This window comes from Echinococcus granulosus, assembly GCF_000524195.1.
Source record: "Echinococcus granulosus chromosome Unknown EG_S00041, whole genome shotgun sequence".
Lineage (NCBI taxonomy): Eukaryota > Metazoa > Platyhelminthes > Cestoda > Cyclophyllidea > Taeniidae > Echinococcus > Echinococcus granulosus.
The window spans coordinates 43,308-64,030 of record NW_020170421.1 but is presented as its reverse complement, the minus strand read 5'-3'; the positions used below and the strand labels follow the sequence as shown (position 1 = coordinate 64,030).

The 20,723-nt window shown below is 39.6% G+C and overlaps 2 protein-coding genes across 2 annotated transcripts; both read right to left on the bottom strand. All coding sequences in view use genetic code 11, as the record gives it.

Annotated features, from left to right (window-relative positions):
* Nucleotides 1-357: 357 nt before the first annotated feature.
* On the bottom strand, nucleotides 358-7,943 carry EGR_05493 (hypothetical protein; the record flags this gene model as incomplete). The annotated part of the gene is made up of 2 exons (XM_024494742.1): nucleotides 358-423; nucleotides 7,884-7,943. The coding sequence occupies 2 exons, from the start codon at nucleotides 7,941-7,943 to the stop codon at nucleotides 358-360; spliced, it is 126 nt and encodes a 41-aa protein (XP_024350790.1).
* Nucleotides 7,944-11,011: 3,068 nt separating this feature from the next.
* On the bottom strand, nucleotides 11,012-19,570 carry EGR_05492 (hypothetical protein; the record flags this gene model as incomplete). Its single annotated transcript, XM_024494741.1, has 6 exons — nucleotides 11,012-11,168; nucleotides 11,206-11,263; nucleotides 15,383-15,453; nucleotides 17,091-17,210; nucleotides 19,456-19,487; nucleotides 19,520-19,570. 6 exons carry the CDS (start codon nucleotides 19,568-19,570, stop codon nucleotides 11,012-11,014), a joined length of 489 nt encoding a protein of 162 aa, XP_024350789.1.
* Between the last annotated feature and the right edge of the window lie 1,153 nt (nucleotides 19,571-20,723).

Below are 20,723 nucleotides of genomic sequence, written 5' to 3'. Positions count from 1 at the left end.
AATACTAGGGCAGAATACATGTTGATGACGTGTAGAAGAGCTGAGAGGCTACGGGCATGGCCCAGACGTCATGCCGCCCTTCGAAAGTATAATGGCGGAGTGGTAAGTATCCACGAAACTAAAACAAAGTGGTGAACAAGTAATCAAGGCATTACATAGTCCTTTCTCTTTTGAGCTTCGACCCTAGCTCTTTCCTTAATTTCGTCACAGCTTAGCCGGTGCTGCAAGATAAACATCCTCGAACCAACATTTGCCTTTGTCATCTAATTTCCTTTCACCTGAAACCCTATTTGACCTTAATGTCATTGATCTCGCCAGGCAATTCTACTGGATCTGGAATTTCGTCTTGTTCGAAAATCACATTTGGGGAAGGGGAATCTGTTGGTCATCAAGATGTCCACCGCTAGTCTTGAGAACGATGGCCTTAAAGCGAAGTCATGTAATAAAGGAAGATGTTTGGCCAAGCATAGTAAAGATAAGATTTCGCGTTTGTTTCCCATGCCACTTTGTTTTCACTTCACTTCTGTTCAATAATACCTTTTTGGGTTCCAACAGAGAGGTGGAGGAGGAGCCGCATGTTCGCTTAACTGGCTTCTTCGTACAGGTACCATGCACAAATCTGCAACGAACTTTATTAGATGGTTTACGGATGCAGCTGATGTTGCTTTAATCGCTAATAGCATTCCTGCCGAACAGTTGGCGAGAGCAGACGTCTTTTTCAATCCCTCTGTTAGAGATCATCATATATTTTTCCACCCGCACCATATGGCGTTCTTACGTTATGTTAATACCTAGCATTCCAAAGTAGATGTCAGGGTAGAGGCTGTTTGGAATCTGATCCACTTCCCGCTGCCACCGAAATGGCGTCCTTAGTCTTTTCTGGTGACAAAATAAGTCATAATGCTAGGGCATGAGAGAAGGGTTGGGGGCTACTGCCGTAGACTGGATGCAAGGCCGGTTAGGGAAGGTAAAATAGTCGAGCTTTAAATGCTCTCGTTACCAAAAAGAGAGTTTGACAAACAAGCTACTAAAGCATTGCCCTTTATTGACAAAAGTGAAAGCTAAAATGATAGATTATGCCTACAAGGCTAAGAATGAGGTATTAAATACTTCATCTTCTGCCCTATCAAAAATAAGGAAAAGTGGGGAAAATGGAAAGTGAATTCTAAACAAAAGTAGACTTTTAACTGAATAAATGGAAAATTATCTTGCCCTATCACCTCATGGGAATAGATCATGAAGCTGAATGACAAGTTAATTTGCAAGCAATTGCCCGTGGGAACATGGATGAACCATCTTGATTTCTCCAACAGCAAGAATTATAAACATTTCTTAAGTTTACTTTAAATCTGTGATAATTGCAACTCGTTTCGGGTTTTATAGTTCCAAATAACATTTATTGGAACGTTTTCGGATTAATTCTCAAAATGATTTACCTTGGACTCCACATAAATCCCGATGATATCTTGCTCTTCGAATCGTTGAGAGTAAAAAAATGATTAATTAGCAATTCACTAGTTACTCACTTAAAAGTGCAATATCATTAAACAATTAAAAATCTCGTTCTATTATGATTGTGAAATTCGCGTTTCCATATGAGTTGCAAAAATCGCAGCCTGTCCACACATTGCAAAGTAATGCTTTAAACAAAGCTTACAAATCAAAATTCTTTCTTGTAAAATCCCTTAATCTCCTCATCAACACATTTCCTTTGTGTAACCGAGGCTCCACCCTTGCAGCCGCCACACTTAGCCAGGCATCCTCAAACGGTTTCTTTACAACCGCTCACTGTGGATCTTCCGTGGGAGTGTGGTGGTTGATCAGACTGTTGTTCACAATTTCTTAAAAACCAGCACCTGGAAGTGAAGCACACCACCTCCTTTTATTTTAATATCCTGAAAAATGCTTCTTTTACACATTATTTTAAGCGAGAGTATGGGTCTGACGTCTGTAGAGGGGCATGCCGATATCAACAAGGAAAAATGTGAATTTTTTAAGTGACTGGAAAGTAGAGATCAGAATAAAAAAGGGACTTCATAGATAAATTGAAGTAGCCATAATTACAACTTCCCACTACTAGGTAAACGTGATGTCTGATCTCTTCGGTAGTTTTGTTAAATTTTTAAGACCATGCAACTTCCACTGATGGTCAGTTACTTTGGGGGAGCCTATTATTCGGTTATCATAGTGCATCCGTGGAGTCAACGGCACTCAGTTCTGCATTCAAAGTTGGTCATTCTGAGCTTGGTTGCGACTACCATATTGAGATGTTGACACTTCGGGAAGGCTAATTGAAAAGCCCGCTTTTGATAGCTAAATATCGGAGTCAAGGAATGTTGGCTGGATTCTAAAAGAAGCTAGATCTTATTTGCAACCGCAAAGAGACCTACATTAGCTTTTGCGAATTAATTAAAGAATTCAAAGATGGATAATACACTTAGGGACTACTTGGTGACTTAGAAATAAAGCTGTACTAGTCTCAAATTTAAAATGACCCCTAAAATGCTTCAATAAAGAAGATTGAGGGGTTGCAAATATCCGTTCACTCACCTCTACAAGCTAGTCTACTGATAGACCATGAAAACCCCAACATCATCGCAGTCACTGCTTCTGCAGCATGAAGTGCAGCAAATGGAAGGCAGGTTTCAGTTGCCAATATCTTCCTACATCCGAATAGTCGTTGATAATTCCTTGCAATTGACTTGGTAGGATGTTGCCTATCGATATCAGTAAATACAGGTGACTTGTCAAGTACGATGGTAATTGTTTCAGTCTTACTAATTGGGTCAGATTGGAACATTAAAAATTGTCTAAAATCAACTGGGACTTACATTTATGGAGTCCCCATTTAAGCTGTTGGGCAGAAGTTGCTTTGCTAATGCCAAAACGCGTATTACGCACGCTAGTCACGGTGTTTAGTTACGCTACTTTGGATCCAACACTTTGTGTAGCACGTGTTTGTTCGACAAAGCTGGTGACTGAGGGAAAAACGTCGGTCCCAAAAGAGGTTACAATTCCAATTTCCTGTCAAAATTTTCAAGACCTGCACAGTTCCCTTTTTAAGCTAAACATTATATACATGAAAGATTAGACTTCTTGATTAAAGAGTTTGGAGCCGGGGGGTGAGCGAAAGCGATGATGATGGTTTTGCACTTGAATGAAGTTGAGCTTAGAGCAAACCACTTTGGTTCTTATTCATTGAAGCACCATTTTTAAAATTTTTCGAAACCAAAAACAGTCACGTGCCAATAGATTCGAAACAACTTATTTTTATGGACTTTCAAATCGTGCAAGGGAATCCCGAAAAAAGCCATGGAGTTGCCCCTGAATCAACAACACCTACAATCCCCGCCACTTGTGAAGTGCAGTTTAATTAGTACAGCGGTCGCAGACTCCAAACAACAAACTCAAATAAATTGCATTAAAACATCAACAGCCGTCTTTTCCATAATTTTGCACCTTTCTTGTGAAAAGCGGCAGATATAGCAGACGTAATCGGTCCCCAGGGGGAAGACAAACTCTGATATCATATCATACCTTTTGCATTTACAAATTCCATATTCCTTAATACGTTACTTTCTCCCATCCAGTCTTCTTGGTCCAGAGTCATAAAACGAAGAAAGAAGAGAAGGCTCAAGGAAATGTTACATAAGTGGGGTGTCTTGCAATTAGATGTTTGCCTAAAGTAGCACTCAAATCTTGAAGACCCTTTCGATTTAAAGATTGTTTTTAGGCGCAGAAAGCATTTGTTATTGTTTCTCAATAAAAACCATTATTCAAAGTATAAATTTAGACTAGGATTTCATGGTGAAAGCAAAGAAACTGCTAATTTATGCATTAATATTCGATAATTAAGGTGATCAAAGAGTTGGAAACTCAAAACCACATTCAAAGGACAAAAAACTTGTTGATTAAAGTGGATTACAAATTAGGCCTAATACGTCTTTCTGTTGAGTTTAAATGATCCCAAAAGTGTGTAACCTTAAAAAGGCTATTTTTTCAGAAGAACGTGCTATTAACACTCGAAATGTTGCTATTGCAATCAGAAAGTATAGCAAAAGGGAACCATTCCTTACTTAAACTCACTGTAATGGCTATGGCATTTCCACATCCACAAATCTTTCTAGCGCTTTCCTAGAGAACTCCCCTATTTCCGCAATGTTTGCGAATGCGTTTATTTGCCATCTTAGCGACCTATTAGTTCCAGCCTAAAAATTCTACTGTTTGTAATTAAGTAGGGCTTTTGGTGCTATTGATATTATAGGTTCCATGGAATGAGAGATACGTTGAGTAGGAGGAAGTGTAGCAGGTTTAGCATTTCTCTTCTCTGGCTCCGCTTTCACACCCATGGAAAGAGGAGATTAATAAGGAGAGGACATCTTTTACTGGATAAGCGTTATAAAGTTCTGCAGGGAATCAAAATTATGTTGTCACGCTTTAATTGTTTGTTTAACATTCTGTTTTAGTAAAGGGACCAAGTAGGTACTCCGCCACTGTACTTTTGCCGACCATGCTGCGCGCTAAATACATGTATTCTGCCATAGTATTATGTATTCTTTTGTCTTCAGGGAAGTTTTGAGACGGTAAAATTTGGGTTCAGTGCTCGTGTATACTAAACCCTGCTCACCTAAAAGGCACACTTAAACAAGGATTATAAAGATGCATTTACTCTTTTTTGCTTTTAATGCTAACTATCCCATGTTGATAGGAAATTTATAGTATTTTTAGCTTAACATCATGGATACTCCAAGTAAATGAGTTTTATTTTAAAATAGTAAAGAAATATAACATATATATTCACTTAAAAAATCTTTACCAATTTAAAAATAAGAGAACTTTGTTTTTTAAATCAGTCAGATGTTTTCCAATAAAAAGACATTATTTTTTTCTAATTTCACCCTTTCTAGACACAGTCATATGTCTTAGGCATAGGTATATGCAAATATGTAATACGTTGGTTGCTTAACTCACGGCTTTTGTGAAGGGCGACTTTGTGCCTTGACTATTGCACCTTCACTGGGTGAGCTAGCCTCCATGCAGTGTCCGCAGCCCCAATCCCTGCTAGAAGCCTCGGAGCGCTACAAATATACTCCGAGTACTGCCCTAAGACCTGTGTCCAAAATTGACATTAAAATACTGTTAGCTGCAATTTTGACAGATTATAAGTGTGAAGTCATCACAACCCACTCAAATAACGCTGTCCTAAGCAAATGCTTAATAACAATCTCAAAGGCCTTTTATAGCAAAGTCTTTGTTCGTAATATCAGATAGCTAATAACTTTTGGCTTTCTCCATAGCCCGCTGCAATGGCGTGTTGCAGAGTAACCCGAAGGCGCTTGCAAATGCATGTGGCTGTATAACCGCATGTGTTAAAGGGTACGAATATGCTGTGACCAGTTGGGCGTACCAGTTTAAACTCACTCTCTTACCATAAATTTCTGATTAAATCCAATGGTTGGGCTTCGATTGTGCCTACTTTAGGGAACTAGTTTGACTCTACTTTGAAGTTTTTCGCTAAATCTATCGCGTAATACTTGAAAGAGACTGTTGTGGCAAAATGCACCGCCTGTAATTGTTTTAAATAAATTCAAGGATTTTGGCGATTCACCACGTCGAGAAAGATGCGTGTTAAAATCCCCAGTAGTGCCTAATATACGCGCTGATGAAAAAATCGGTTCAATCTTACATCGGCTGGAAGGTTACGGCGGAAGCTAAGCGGGTGGGTTTTGCACTCACCAGGCGATGACAATAATTTCCAACGACCCTCACTCTGTTATTTTGTCTTTTGCATTCGTTGCAAATTTCTGTAATTTTGGAATGGCTGCTAACCGACACGTGAGGAGTAATGTCTTTTGCGTTCCAACGTTAGGTTAAGTGAAAGAACATATCCAACCATGTCTTTAGTTACCCTCAAATTGTTCGCTTAATGGTAGCATCACTTTAGCTTCGGCTGACTATGCTTGCAAACAAAAGGAATGAAGAGGGAAATACTGATAATGAGAGCAAATCGACCATTATTGGCGATATCCATCTATGTGATACGACTATAATGTGTATAGGGAAATCTTCTCTTACAATGGCCGGGACCGGCCAGAAGAAGAAGGATTAGTTAGAATCGGAGGTGACTAAGTGGGGTTCAAAAGTCCTCTTTTCCTTTGAGAAAGGGTAAAAAGAATTTAAGGAAGCCTCATGGTAATTTAATTCCGCTATAAAAGCCAATTAACTTTTTGTTTTAATGAATTGTTAAAGTATATGATTTCAGTCACTGTAGAAATGGAATAACTTTAGAGCCTACAGCACTCTATCAGTTAAAAGACCTCCATTTTAGAGGAAGTATGTAGCCCTGGATAAAATGCCAATTGAGGTCACTGAATCCAGAGCGTTCTACTTTTTCCTACAGAAATAACAGTTCGCTTTTCAATTAATAACCTTCAGCTAGGCCACATTTGGGAAAATGGCGGTTTTTTCCTGCTTAATTACTCCTTTCCAATTTGATCTTATCTATTTGCTGTTTGACTTGTGCTGTATTTTGTACACTGGGAAGACGGTTAATATCCTGTTTCTTCTATTTACTCTGTTCTCCTGATCAACTGAGTCACAATGCCGAGGATTTCAGCTCGTTGTCCTTAAGCATATTCTTTTGAAAAAAAATTATCTAAATCGCCTGGTTCGCCAAACAAACGGAGCATTAAAGCAAGTGAAGTTGCGGCTATTAATGTTTCACTGATTCAAAAGATTAGAAAATTTATATTTCTACAATACTTCTAGTACCACTAAGGCAAAATTATTTTACTTGAAATGGTGATGTTTTTGGAATGTAATATTATGTATTTTATCATGTACTACTACAACAATCATATGTACATGTCTAGATGCTGTAGCGCTCCGAGACTTTTCTAAAGACAGCAGAAGTCATACTAATCGAGAAGTATATGTATCGTAGCAGTACAGATCGGCTTGGGGCTACTAACATGGCCCAGATACCATGCCATTCGGCGGATATTCAACGACGGAGCCCCAAATCTGCCCGCTGCCAAAATCGAGAGTTTAACAAACCATTAACGTAGGACAGATAACGTATTTTAAAAATCTTTGCCATCAGGTTTGTCCAGTCTCCCATTAAACTAAGTCTTGTGTAAGGTTATTTGTTCTTTACGTGAGGTATCCGTCTGCAGACAAACAAGCACCTATACTTTGTAAATCTTCCACCTGACCGATGTGATAGTGCTTCCGCCCACGCATTGTTCCGTCGCCCTATTCATGAATTCAGCAGTCTTCATTTCATAAATTATCACAATCATTTATAAGGTACTTTTTGACATTTGACTGCATTTTGTATCAATTGTCACATCCTTTGCTTTACAGCAATGTCTTTACGTATCAACTAGCTGGACAGATTCAAGCTCAGTCCCTAGTGGCTTTACTTTTTTGTTTGTAAGTAGTAACTGTATGCGACAGTTCAAATGGTTGATAAATCTAAAACAGTTTCTCATAGATCCCATTCAAAACTTCAAAGGGGAAGTAGAAAGGCATAATAATATATGGATAACTGAGACGAACTTTGCTATAACTTGTTCTTTAATGACCGCTCAAATAAACCACAGTTTAACACTTCAAAATGTGATTTTTTAAATTGCGCCACATTTTACGAAAATTTATCCGCATTGGTACATTCGGTGATTCTAACAACATCAGCTCTCTGAAGGGGTACCGTAAACACCAAATGAAGGAGAAGCCTACTTTTTGAAGTGGGTTTTCAACTTTACTAATTTTATTGCTGAGGCACCTCGTAGTGAAGGCGGGTGATTCAAGTGGTTGCTGAGTCATGCATGGTTTGCGGGCTGTCTGCGACCCGCGTGCGTCATTCGGTGACCTCAGCTCACCGCCGGACCACCAATCGTTGGCGAAGTTTTTTCATGTGCTGGTGGTGACGTGGCGGTCATCATGCGGGGTCATCGGAACGCAATTTTTCTTGCAACCTGTTATAACTCCTGTTCATTTTTTGCATTCATCTACCGCTTCTACTATTATCTATCAGATAAAAGTTTGATAGAATCAACACTGACAAAAAAAGCTTGATCAGCTTAAGCAATGAACCACATCTGATTTCTAATGAAGGGGTTAAACGACACGTAAAACAGCTATGTAACAGGCTACTAATTCAGCTGCCCTTCTATATGCGATCGGAAGTCAAATTCATACCTGTTTTTGAAATAGATTGCAGCAAACATTAAAGAAACTTTTCCGAATGATGTCCACACCCATGGAATGTTCAGTAGAATGCAGAAATGCTTATTAATGAATTTATTAGGGAATTTCAAGATTCCATCAAAAGCTTGCTACAATGGATAGCCATATACTTCCACAGGACCATGCCTGGGTTTGCATACATTTGCAAATGCAGGTGTGCTATAGGAATGAGATTTACTTCTTTCGGAGACAGATTAGCAGGTTAACCGGTAGCCTTAGAGATTTCAACATATTTCACCCTTACACAATCGGCTGAGAGTTAGCTATAGCTAAAGCTCAAAATTCCCTTCAGAAATTTCGAGATCTTGATGGGGAAGTATAGCTTACCTCAAAGTATCAATGTCATTTAACACTGGAAAGAAAAACGACCATTAAGAATGCCTCATAATCTCAGTTACTTATAAGTGCACCGCTTCTGCTTATATTGCTACATATTTCAATTTTCCTTGCATGTCCATGACTTTAATAAGGTTCGCTTTAGTGGTCAAATAGGCACAGCGACTAAAACACGGCCTCACCAGCTTGGAAATAAAATACTATTGATTGAGATTATATGAAAAATCCTTATTTAATATACATCACAAACAGACAACTAGAATCTATCGCAATACTGTACTTTCCCGCAAGTTTGATCCACCGAATCACTGTCAAATTTATTTGCTCTAAAGCCAGAATACCACTGGCTTAATCGCGTCAGGTTTCGACTAACAGCAAACCTAACTTGGTTTAGTTGACCGATAGTAGGGGAATGACCGCATGACCTGAACTTATGACTCAATACAGCTTTGCAGCGCTAATGCCGCGGGCACATCATGTGACCATACCAGCATAGCCGCTCTCACAATGGTTTGGTTTAGATCTCCGAAGCATTACCCAGTTTAGGCATAACAGATGCCTAGATCTTTAAAACTGATGAGGTAAACACCAACTGCCTCGTGTAATGTACGTTTGAGAGCAGCTAAGACAAATAGTCTCTAGGTTTTACAGTAATACAACCGCAGTGGCCTGTTTTACATAGAAAGTAACACCATTAGTGCATGATCATGCAATATCTTGTGAATAAAGGCGTAAAAACCACAAAAAGGCTTCATTTGGACTACGAAGGCGAAACACAGCTGCAGCAGTTAGAAATCTAATGTAGGTGTTGCAAATGCAGCCCTGTCTACACCTGTGGGTAACGACTCCAGCAGTGATCAAGTCAAGCACAATACAAAACATTCAGCCAGTTCGTTAAAAGTTCCATTTCCGGAAACCTATTCGACTTCCTACATGAAACTAATCTTACCTTAGAAGCGGTGAATACAAACGTCCAAGTTGCCCATAATGAGTAGAAAAACAGAGATGAAAGCGGTTACAAAGTGAAATTAATCCACCAAGCATCCGATATCAAGCAAAGACGGTGACAGGGTTGTCCATCTATGTATACTTAAGAGACAGCTGCGAAACCCACAAAAGCCAAAGCCGACATAGTACAAATAAAAAATAAGCAAAACACTTCAAAAAATCTACACCGTCATTTATCAGCTAAATTATGGAGTTTAAAAATGTGTAAATTATGTATTTTGTGCAAGGGAATTCTTAACTAAGTGAAGACACTTCAGTGTTATCATTGCGTTTTTTTCTCACTTCGATTAGACACACACGGATGTTCACCAGTGCCCTCACAACATCCAATAGTTGACGAGTTAGCAACTGTTGACCAATCGAAAGAAAGGGTGGAGTTTAAAGGTCACCAAATCGATTTTCAAAGGTATATAAGACTTTGTCCAGTATGAGAAAGAGATATTGTAAGCCCCCTGATTGAGGTGGAGAAGAGAAGTGGCGCTTGATTTCAACACTGTTAGAAGCAACAGTGTTGATACCAGGCATTCACCTCTGTTCTCTTGAAGCAACGTGTCTCCGTTATGATGATTGAATGGGTACGTCAAGTAACAATTTACTTTGCATTTTTTTCTGATTTTAAAGGATGGGATTGCTTACTCTGATTGATCCAGTGAGGTAGAGTGGCGCTTGATTTCAACGCTGATAGAAAACACCGTACATCAGTGTTGATGTCAGGTTGCTTCTTTACTCCATTCAAAACGGCACTGAGTGAGTAACATTCAAGCTCCAGGAATTTAAAATGGGCGTAGAAGGAATAACACACGGAATTTTTATAACAAAATTTTGGAATCGAAAAGGTACCAAAGGACGCATGAAGACAGAAACAAAGGAAATTAGAAGTAAATCTAGCTGATATCATGAAGGAGTGGGAAATAATTATGTAAGCGCTGTCATATTTCTGGTATTTCCATTTCGTAAACAGTGGGCTCAAGCACTTGTTAGAACAAAGGCGGTAGTTTGTTGAGCTAACGAATCCAATATACCGACTTTATTGAATATACGACAGCCGGCCGAACGACTGCAGTTTCTAGGCGCATCGGTGTTGGCACCAGCAGTAGCTATTAACCGAAAACCTTATGGCAAAGCTCGATTTATGCGATTTAACTGCAGTGGACAGATCTATTAAGTATTCAGGAAAAGGCAGGCTCCATTCTCATTGTCATCCGCCCAGCCTAAAATGTGAGTTGTCAGGCAGCGAGGACTGAAAACATTCAACGCATGAAAATGAGCCACGGTAGCTGGCAAGGTGGACTCCTACTAGCTCTCCTTCATTCGTACAAGAAAATAATAATCTAGCACTGCGAAAAATATGCGTTGATGAAAATAAAGTGGACAAAATTACTTGTTTGAAATAGGAAGACATTACAAATGAGTAAATTTATTCACATAAATACCAAGTGTTTTGAAATACAAAGGGAGCAAAATGACGTATACCAGAACAATTCGGCAGCTGTGGAGCAATAATGTGCTTAAGAAGAAGTCCATAAAACATCAACAAATCTGCGAGATGATCATAAAATTGTCCTATTTGCGTCCTAAACAAGCAACGAAAATAAGTGAAGAAGGAATTACTCAATAAAACACTTCAATGGAGGCGAAAGATTAATCAACCAAATAGAATATCCAAGCTCTATTTAGATGAAAGTGACAAAGCTCATAACACTTAGAAAGAGAATGGAACTCAGGGCTAGAAAAGTGGAGCTTAAATCCATGCTTAAAAAGAAATAAAAAAAGAGGAGCACTAGGAATGGAAGAAAAATAGAGCAGAGTAGATTGTCAGGAGTTGCGGGTCGGCTTTCGAAGAAGTGTGCAACAATGCTTTGAACATAACGTAATAAGTTGGAAGGAAAATTACATGATCCAGGTGTACCATGTAAGCGAGTTTGGCTCTTCGATGACACCACTGACACATGTCTATCCGTGATGACATTAAGCGCCACATTCGCTTACTGACTTCACAGTTGTTGTGGTCTCAGCTCGAGAAGTGGTAGACAGAGCCAAGAGCGGAGTGGACAGCAAGGAATGATTACGAATGTCAACCAATGTATCGGAAGTGGGTAGAATCTGGTTGTCTCACGTAAGGGAATGAGGTGCATTTATGACTTTACTGATAAATCACTATCAGTAAAGTTAGAAAGCGCCACATCCTCCTACATAAAAACGGAATCACCTAGGTAGTCTTTAGTGTCCCTCCGAACCTGCCGTCGATTACGACCTCGCCTATCCCGCAAAAAGCGACTGCATGATAATACCTTCCACTAGATGCGGTCTTTTATAAGCTCACTCCTCCAATAATCAATTAGTTCGTTGTCTCCACTTCGATTCGGCTTCACTTGATTGGTTACTATCGCTAAATGTTTTGTCTCATTGGTCGATGCCATTGTCTGTTCCATCAACTCACCTGGGGTCCCCTTTTTCCTCTGCAACCACGATCCGGGTGGTGCTTATGCCAAATTTGCATCATTAACTCGATTTCCTTTAATGTGCATTGCACTGATTCAACCTTAGTATTTTCACAAAACATCGAGCGGTTCACGTTTTTTTCCAAATGTTTCCTGCGTTTTGCAACAAATGCAATTGTTTACGAGTCCCGTCTTCTTTTCTGTTCGACGATTTCCAAATTATGTAATGAGACGGGTGAATTTGGTCGCTTTATGCTTGACTGACGTGGCTTTCAAGATATTTAACTTCCCAGTCGAAATCTTTCGTCTGCCCCTAGCACAACAATAATTCAAATCAAAGTCTTTTCTTACACTACTGCCTTCGTTTACCCAGCTAGATGGCATCTTTTACACCGATCCTTAGAGCACTGCATAGAAACCGTAAATACTTGCCCTAAAAATCGGTTTGCGATCGTTTTGTAGTTGCATGAGAAATTGTTGTGGCACTCTAAGGTACTGTGAGACACCTTATTGTTTGACCCAACATTCTACGGTGGGCATGCCTATCGTTCCGTCATGGTCACATTATGTGTATACACTAAGGCATATGTTGCTCTTTACAGGAATGGATAGAATTCTGGGTCCTATTCTGAAACTGACAAAACCATAACCTGCGCTAAAACAAACCTGCTCTCTGATCGAATCTGCGACCTATTTTCAGAATGCGTCCCATGTACGCACACATAAGTATACATGCATATGCGCAGGTATTCATGTGTGCATGGAAGCATCAAGGAAGTTGATGAAGCGAGATTAACCAGCAAAGGACAATAATGTCCTTCCAGGTCTGCTCGACTTTGTGAGTTACAAAACCTACTTATTGCAAATAAGAAGAGGTTGTTGAAGTGCCTGCCTGACTGGCGATTTAATGTTTGAAGAAATTAGTACCGTCGCCAGTACCTCCCTCAGCTGCACGACTGGTGAGAGTAGATCTAAGATTTCGTATTCCGTAAATTGTACAGTGTCTGCTCAGCTGGATAATGGTGTTACTGTACTGCCACAGAATTAAGACAGTGATCATGCTTTTGCTTTACTATCTCATCTCCACTTCATTGGCCTGGCTAAGTTCATGCCCGCAGCAGGTAGTCGGTTAATTAGCTTGAGATCATTTGGTTAGTCCACAGCAATTGGCGACATGGGGCACTTTCCAAGGCGTTAAAATGTCCTGTGGGATCGCAACGAGCATTGAATGTGGCCGAGGGGAGCATAAAACGCCAATTTACATGGCTTACTTTTGTCGGATTCGGTTTCGGCTACCCGTGATTTATTAATGTGGAATCATTGAGATCAAGTTCCACGCACTATGCTTCCAGCTCCAACGCTCTAATGTCTGGACGCGCCCTGTTCTACGTCATAGGTGCTTCGATATATAGAAACTAATTTTCTGTTACACTTTAAGACCTACTTCAGCCAAATAGTTTACAAGCTTTCGCTCGCAATACGATGCTCCATTTACTCTCTAAATATTAACCATCAGACAGTTTGTTACCACTCGATAGGTCTTTTCTAATTTCCTCCACTTTGCTTGTCGCAAAATGCGCAGAACCATATACCTTATCTCGGCTTCTTTCCAAAGACACAAATGTGTACATAGAGAAAAACATCGAAACATGTCATGACCTGATGGGAGTTGAATCAACACCCCAGCGATTACTAACAGATTAGAGAGACCCCTCTGATTGTCATGACCCTCGCGCGTGACACGCATGGCTCATACCGTGGTGTTACTTGCAGCTGTGAAGGGTCACTAGTGCACCCAGCCTAGCCGGAAAAAGTAATGATGAAAGTTCCGGATTTTGGCAACGGAAATGGTTTCCTTTAATTAATAAACACTGATTTCAATCTGGTCAGCAAATCTCTCTCTGCCACTAAAGTCGAGATTGGCTGAGATGGGTTATGGAACAAAAAGGACGCTTTTTAAGTACGGAGATGTAGCGATTCATATGAAATAAGTACAAATTCTTTCACATAGTGCCCTCAAAGTTATATTTGGCAGCATCTTCACTAATCTATCGGTGATCTTGTGAGGACTCAACATTTTATCATAAGACAGTGGGAATGGATCTGTTACACCATCTTTTCAACTCCATGAACAATGGGAAATTCACGTAAACCTATTGGGCTGAAGATGTCACAGCTGCCAATGTCTGTGTCATCCGCCCTGAGGTCCGAACTAGAGGTCAAAAAGGGGGGCTTCATCTAAGTTATTCTTGACTCTGACAACTGATTAGAAGGATATCAAGCTTGATAAATATATGTCATCATGCAGACCAGACTCGATCCCGAATTCATCGGAGTTACTACTAATTTCATACCTGATAGAGGGGAAAATATACCAAAATAGAGCAACAAATCATAATCATTTTAAAGAATTTATCTATTTTAGATGCAAGAGGTGATAATTTACCATTTGTATCCGATTAGGAAGTGTGAGTTCCACTGTGACCGTGTGACCGTTTAGGGCAAGTCACATGGACTGCAGCTCCAATTTCAATACCTACAGAATTCGATGCTGTAGCGGTCGCTCGATCGTGAAAGTTAAATTCTCTAATCATTGTGCTGGTCACATTCTCTGAAATCGTGACTTCTCACATGTTCACCACAACAGCCCTGGTAAAACGGCATTTTCTTTTAGGTGCTACAAATGCTTCACCTGTGCACTCTGAAATTCGGAACTAATAGACACTAAGACAAAGTCTAGAGCGCCTGTGTGATATGTGACATAAGATTTACGCAAATGCCTCACATTCTTGCATTTCACTCAAATGGACTCGAAAAGAGAGCGTTTAAATCTACTTCAGCTGATATACGTTTTGCCTTTTTCTGCTGGTTCAACGCATTTGAGGTGGATTTAATCCGCCATTGTAATGCGGTTTGGATTGTGCTTCTCCGTTAAATTGGGAGAAGAATTTTAGCTTTAGCCATGAGTAGTTCATGCACCTTCAGCCACTGTAAATCTAGTAAGCATGGCTTGCTAACCTTCAAAGGTGACTCTTTGAAACCGAAATACATTTTCCGATTCTTCAGAACATTACCCCATTAGGCTTCATTTGATTTGGCCGAGATTGTCGTCATGTGAATCAGTCAGAGGCATAAATGGCTAGGGTAACCCCGGTTTAGATCCTAAGTTCTGCGTATGTCTTGCTCCGGACGACAGTTTCGGTGGGTACTTATATCATCAAAATTCAGTTTTTTTCTCTTTGCACATACTCCCTACTTACTGTGACCCACTTCTTGCTCTTCCAGTCTTAGAACCGTATTTATTAGATCTCTTCAAGTAAACTTGCTCCGTTTATTTTAAGACTTACTTTGTCTAGCTTTTAAAGGTGGTCTCCTTTCAGCAATATAAACCTTATTTTTCCCTACTGTTTGATATATGCTTTAACCTTGGTTCCGTAAAATTTATTTAAATCTAACGTTAAATTCTTCTAAATATCTCTATTTAGTTCTTGGAGATGCTCCAGAATATCACCTACATTTTGGTTGGGCAAGAAACTACAGAAATCCTTCCCCGCAGCGAAGCAACTCTACCGTTGAAGGGAAGCCTTGGTGTCCACCCTCCTCTAATCAGTCCTCTTTAATCACTCCACTGCACTTCAAGGGGTAATTCTAGGCACATATTGTAAATTGCGTGGATTCTATTCGCAGTTCTTCACATTTGGTTAAAAGTTAACACCTCTTTATTAGCTGAAAATGGGTAGTTATCCACCTTTCTTTAATAATTAGTTATAGCTGAGTAAAATCTAATTCCTTTTAATGCTTAACTTTACAGACTTTCAATCTCACACGATCCTGCCTCAATGACAATGTCATAATGCTCTAATCATATCATCGGTTCCATAAGTCTCCCAACCTTGCTTTGTGCGTACAACGAAACTACTTTTGGACCTATATGACTTCCAACGTCACTAGAGATGGTAGGAACTCTACATAGTGATAAAAAAGAAATTCGTGAACAGCAGAGTAAATATGATTTAAATTTCTAGTCTCATACCTGACTACTCCCAAATCCATTTCTACTCCATAACATTATCCATCTTAAATCTACTTGCTGTAACAAACTGCCTCTGTCAATCTACGATTAAAGATATGTTATATACTGAAAGGTGATTATATGACATACATCGTAGAGGAAAAAAGGAGTTTTTATGCTAAACTTTCCCATGGCTAAACATTTGCACTAAAAACCAGCCACTTTTGACAAATAACAAACTTTAAAGCTTCAATTCTATAATATGGGGTGATATCCAAACCATGATACTATTTATTGTTCTTATCCTTCTCCCATTTTAAATCCTTCCTCCCAAACGAATCAAACTTGCATATCAGTAAAAATCTACTTATTTGAATGGCAACCGCTTCGACTTTGCTAACTTATATTTTTCTAAGCCCAGTATATTTTACTTAGTAAAAGGCCTAATTCACGTATTACTAAAGATAATCTTTTTAAACTGCATCCAAATGTTTTCTTTAAACTATTTAAGCTTGCTTTCTGCTGCAGCCAACTCTTCCCTAAGAGGACCCCCAAGCACACCCAACAATCGAAGGCTAAGCCAAATTCTGTCTCCTGTTTTTATAGGGGCTCAAAACGCAGAACGATAACGTTAGACCTGCCAGTGCGCTCGACCGACTAGGCATTAAAGTCGAGGGGATTCTTACGCGCCCTGGGAAACCATATGATTTACTTGGAGGCAAAAAGCCGGAGTGTTCTTTCCCGAGGGTAAAATTGCTGGTGTAGCACGACTTAATTACATAGTTGATTTATTAAGATGAACTTTTCCAGCATCAGTTCGGAATAATGACTCCTCCTTACGCTCGGATTTGCCTCAGTTGTAAGTCTGCAAAAGAAGCTGGAGATCAGCAGTATGGATGACACGAACATTACCATGCTACTCTCACGGAAGGACGCTAAGGTTCATGCGATCCTGTCGATGGTCAAATAAGGTATAAGACTCCAAGTATAGACAGCTGTGCATGGAGCCTAACATTCAAAAAATAAGAAAGCAAAAAATTTACAAAAGGCGTGAAAGGCCAAGTATTAGGAAATAAATCTCAAAAACTAAAGCTGAAGAATCGTTAAGTGATATAAAAGAATGCAAAAGAGTCATGAACACATTGAGAATAAAATAAGAGAACCTAGGAAAAATAAGATTTTGCACAGGATTGAGGAGATCCACATGAGTGAGTGCGGCACGTTGATTATACGACTGACTTTTGGCTATCAGTAGAATAACCAAGCGCCACCTTCGCTCACTAAATTCATGGTTTCTGTGGTCCCAGCACATGAAATTGTAGTTAGATGTACAGACAAAGTGAAAAATAGTCAATGATTACCCATATCATACGTGTTGCCGTCAGATAGTAACACAGATCTAAAGTGAGAAATAGACTGAAATGGAGACGGAGAAAGACATAGAATTCAAATCTGACTAGGGAAGGGGCAAGAGCTAGCAGTCTCTTGTGGGTGAGTGCGGCGCATTGATGATACAACTGATTTGCGTCTATCAGTAGCATGGTCAAGCGCCACATTCACTCACTGACTTCATGTTTTATATGATCCCGGCACGGGAATTGGCAGACAGACACAGATACAAATTGAAATGTGCAAAACGAATACCTATACCAATTGCAAGGCCTTCAGACAATCCTAAGGAGTCAGGACGGGAGAGTGAGTGACTTAGAGCGTGACAAATTGGGTTAGGAGAAAGGGGATGATAAGCATAGGGGTTCATATCTGATGTTCTCACGTGAGCGAATGCGGAGCATTGATAGCAACACTGCCACTTGTCTGTCAGTCTTGTCACCAAGCTCCACATTCGCGCACTGACTGCATCAGCTGTGATCCTGATGCCGGTAATCATAAGCTCATGGACGAAGCATTGATAATTCTTCAAAGATGGCTCGTCTGCAGCTATTTTTTCCTGAATGACTGCTTCCAATAAACTTCTTATTCTACGCATTATTACCATTTTACTTCACTTCCTGAGACTCACCATGCCCTTCGTCAAATGCCACCCATATGCTCCCTCAAACCGCTACTGTGAAACAATACTATCCGACTCAGCGTGGCCTTTTATAAGCTCACTCCTTTAATAATCGACTAGTTCATTGTGTCCATTCCGATTCGGATTCACTTGATTGGCTACTATCGCTGAATTTTTTGTCTCATTGGTCGACGTCATTATCTGTTCGATCAACTCAGTCTGGGTCTCCACTTTCCTCTGTAACCACGATCCAAGTGCTGCTTATGCCAAATTTGTATTATGATCTCGGTCCTCATTAATGTGCATTGCGGCGACTCTATCTTGGTGTTTTTAAAAAAATATTTCTTACATTTTGCAACAAATGCAATTGTTAATGGATCCCACCCTTTATGTCTGTTTGACTGTTTTCATTTTACACAATAAGATGGGTGAATTTGGTCTCTTTGTGCTTGATTGGTGTGGCTATTGGGATAACTAACACCCTGATCTAAGTCTCTAGTCTGCCTTTAGTACAGCAGCAATTTCATTCAACTTCTGAATATGCGCTGTTCACCCCTTTACCCAATTACACGTTATCATTTTTGTCAATCCTTCGAGAATTGTACGATCCCTTAGATGCCTGCTTTTGAATTTAGCTGTGTGATCACTACATAGGTACTGAGAGGCTCCATATTGATTGACCCAACAGTCTATGGTGGCATTGTCTAGCGTTTCAGCATCAGCACATCGCATAATATACATCAAGTTATATGCTGCTCCTTCGAGGAATCCAGCTCAACTCGAATCTACTAGGGAATTTTACCCAGAATTTCAATCTACACCTGTCTCACTCTACTGTACGGACGATGACAGTAGAGAAACCTCTGCATTCCATAATTTATGTAAGGTCTGCTCAGCTGAAGAGTAGTTCTGTGCAATTATTACAGAAACATGACAGTAATCGTGCTTTTCCTTACTGTCACATCTCCAATTCATCGATTCATTAAAGTACATGCCCTCAGCAGATAGTCAATTGGTTACTTTGGGATACATTTTGCTAGTTCATAGCATTCAGTGGTATGAAAGTGCCTTCCACGTCATTGAAATCTTGAGTAATTCTTGCGGGCATTGAATATTTCAGAATAAAGTGCAAAATATCAGCTTAAAAGGTTTAATTTTGCCTGATGAGTCACCTTCAGCTAAAATGATGACTAAGTCAAATGGAATAAGCATTGAAGAAAGGTACATTTGTCTCACTCGAATTCCTGAACACACCTCTCTTCCACGTCAAAGGGGCTGCGTTCGTCAGATGTTACTTCCTCTCTCTTTAAGACCTACTTCAGTCTAATGGTCGATGAGCTGTTGTATAATAAACTACGTTCCAGCTACTCTCTAAATACTATCAGAAGGCTTATTACCACTCAATTAGGCTTTTCCAGTTTTTTTTACTCTACCCATTGAAAAATGCATAAAATCGCATACTTTATCTCGATTTCCATATAAAGACACAAACATGTGTATAGAGAAAAACATCGAAACATGTCATGACCTGGCGATTACTAGCAGATTAGAGACACCCCCCTTGATTGTCATGCCCCCTGAGCGTGACGCGCATGACCCACGCCGTGGTATCTGGTCCGGTCGTGAGGGTTTACGAAGAGGTTCTAATTTCGACAACAGAATTGGGTCTCTTTAACTACTTTACAAGTCCAAAACAGTCAGTAAATTTTCCTCCGCCAATATCGTCCAAATTCATTGAAATAGTCATAAAAAAGGACTTTTGGAGGTAAGATGTTGTGGTACTTGTATAATAACTGTTGAAATTTATAATGCAAATATTGCAAAAGTTTCGTTTCCCAGAAATTTTACTAGCTCATGAATTATCTCATTAAAACCTAACACGTTATCATGAGATGATGTAATAAATCAGTTATAAGGTGGTTTTAAATTCATGTACATGAAAAATCACGTGAGCCTAGTGAGCTGGCGAGGTTGTCTTCATCCTGAGATTAGGTATTGCAATGTTGCCATCCTTTCTTAGACGTGAAGTGGAGGTCAAACCAGCACGATACATCATTTAAGTAGACGGTTATGATCTTGACTTTTGCAAACATACGGTTTGAACATCAGGATAAATTGCCATCCACTTTAGTGGGTGCATATTGGCACCACTGTCGTTGTATGACTATTTAGGACAATTCATACGTGCTGTACACCCCGCTTTAACAACCAAAAATCTTGATGTGACCATGGTTGCTCGGTTGCAAATGTTAAATTTTTTGGTTATCATGCTGGTCACGTTCTTTAAAGTCATGACATTTGGCCTACAGACCATTTCAGCACCAGTAAAACCGTGTTCTCATTTAGGTGCTTTTCATACTTCAGAAATGTATTCTGAAATTTGACACTCATCGCCTCTCTACTCTCAGCGAAATGAAAAACTTGGTTTATCCACTCATTTACTCTCTAATACCAGTTTTACTATCCCTATATGTAATCATTAGTGTCTTGCCTTGTATAAATGCAATATAGTAATATTAAAGTGGTTCAAATTTGAAATTATCGTATAAAAGTCTGCATTTTCAGCCTTTAAAAACAAGCTCATTATACTGCCATCTCTATCCACCTTCGCGATTGAACCGTATTAGAGAAAATTAAGGTAATTTAGCTTCATCTATCCCTAAAG